At 59.5% G+C, this 1957-nt stretch overlaps 1 protein-coding gene across 1 annotated transcript in view; it reads right to left on the reverse strand.

Annotated features, from left to right (window-relative positions):
* The window catches only part of LOC108448992, a 20684-nt gene extending 18741 nt beyond the window's left edge, over positions 1 to 1943 (reverse strand). Inside the window, exon 1 of the mRNA XM_017743607.1 lies at positions 668 to 1943. Coding sequence (XP_017599096.1) covers positions 668 to 1117 — 450 coding nt within the window. The 5' untranslated portion in view covers positions 1118 to 1943. The remainder of the gene's footprint in view (positions 1 to 667) is intronic.
* Positions 1944 to 1957: the final 14 nt, after the last annotated feature.

Here is a 1957-nt window from a genome sequence, read left to right on the forward strand (position 1 = left end):
GAGGGGGGCGTCGACACTGGATAAAGCCCCTCCCTGCCCCAAGCGCCCCGCGGTGCTGGAGGCTCTCAGACCCCATTCCTGCGCGATGCGACGGTCGCCTTCCTCGGTGCGGGTTTCCGCGGAGGGTCCCTTCTCCCCCCGAGGGCTGCCCATCCCCGAAGCTGGGGGATGAGCTGCAGACCTCCCGCAGTCTCGCTCCGCCAGGACCGAACCTCCGGCCCCCTTGAGGGGTCGTGTGAATTTGGGGATCCCAGCTCCCCTTCTCGTCGCGCTTACGTCACCGACACGTCACCGAGGCCGGAGCACCCTGCCTGGAAATCCGCCTCCTCCGAGGGCTCCCACGGAAGGGATGCTGCGCCCGGCAGGTGCGGCCCGGAGGGCGAAGAGCAACTCTCTGCCGAGCCGAGCCTCCCGCGAGAAATAGCCAAAGCAAAGGCTGTGCGTGTCCGCGGGGTGCTGGGACCGCACCCGAGTCCTGCATCTCCGCCCGACGCGGCTGGCCCGGCCGGGTACCACTTTCCAAGGCGGCCCACCCACAGCCCGCCCAGGCCCCAGGAACCCTTCGGGAAGGGGAATATTCTGCGGCCTCGGGACCTCCTGTCTGCCCCTCTCCTGCCTCCGCTTCCCTGACGGCTGGCAGGAGGAGGTGTGGGCAGCAGACACCCACCTTGTCGCGGGCTGCAGGCGAAGCGGGAGAATTTTCTTCTAAACAGAGGCGCACAAGGTCCCCGGGAGCCACCGCAGTGTCCCCGCGGGTGGCAGAGCCCCGCTGCCCCGCTTGCAGCTGCCCTGGCGCAGTCCGGGGAACGCGTCCTCGGCGGAAGCTGCCCAGCCCATGTCCCGTAGGTGGCTGTGACAGCAGGTTGTGCCTGTCTCTACCGCGGACACTTCGAACCACGCTCGCACTGTTAGGTTTTGGGTTGGTTTGGTTTTTCCCCTTGGAGGCTCTGCAAACACGTATCTCCTTTCCCGTGGGAGGATGCTTGGGGAGGGAGGAAGGGATGGGTTCCTCCAAGGGGGTACCACGAGGAGATGTCCCCCCGCCAGGGCCACGTTCAACAGTGTGAGAATCCGCGGTGATGAATTGCCAGTCTCTGCCGTTAACAGGTGCGAGCATTTGGTGATAAAATCTCCAGCACTAATACCGGGGAGCCGGGCCAAACAGCTGCGCGGCCCCGCTTCCAAATGCCGGTCACAATTACTCAAGCCCTAACGACTCGGTGCACAGGCTCGGCGAATTCGGGGGGACCCCGAGGAGAGGGCAGAAGCGGACGGCTCCGTCCGCACATCTCCAGTGGAAGAAGCGATTACCGAGCCGGAGCCTCCGCGCGGAGTCGGTCGCATCCTCCTCCCTCGCCCCTAGCGCGGACATCGGGGAGAATTTCTCGATCGGAGGGGAAAAATAGAGAGGAAAACTGTGCTGAGAGTTTCTCAGGAAGGTGGGAAGTCTGTCCCGCGGGCGCGTGTCAGCTTTGGGGGAACTTTTCTAAGCTTTCACTTTTATACTTCTTCGATGCTCCTAACCTGTGTTCACAACGCATACACATATACCTCCCTCTCATATATTTGCGTATATATATATATATATACTCAACTGTACCTATATTTATATTATTTCCTTTCCTGATATATATTTTTTCATGTATACATGTAATTGTCTAACACGGAGAAATGCCTCGGAGATGCCACATCTTTCCTACCGACATTGTTTAAACTCTCCGTTCATCAGCCCGGTGGAAAGGCGGTGGGAAGAACAAATGGAAGAGAGCGGAGAGGGAAAAGACCCGAGCCGCTTTCCATTTTTATTAAGTAAAATAATAGTTATGCCTCCCCTACATAAACGAAAGTGTCATAAAAAATTCCGAAGCAGCTGCCAGAGATTTCGACCACACACACAACGGGGCGATTGAATTTCCACTTGGGGCATTTCACGGCTCGGCGGGAACGCCCGGCGGCG

The sequence above is a fragment of the Corvus brachyrhynchos genome, unplaced genomic scaffold (genome assembly GCF_000691975.1).
Source record: "Corvus brachyrhynchos isolate BGI_N302 unplaced genomic scaffold, ASM69197v1 scaffold48, whole genome shotgun sequence".
Lineage (NCBI taxonomy): Eukaryota > Metazoa > Chordata > Aves > Passeriformes > Corvidae > Corvus > Corvus brachyrhynchos.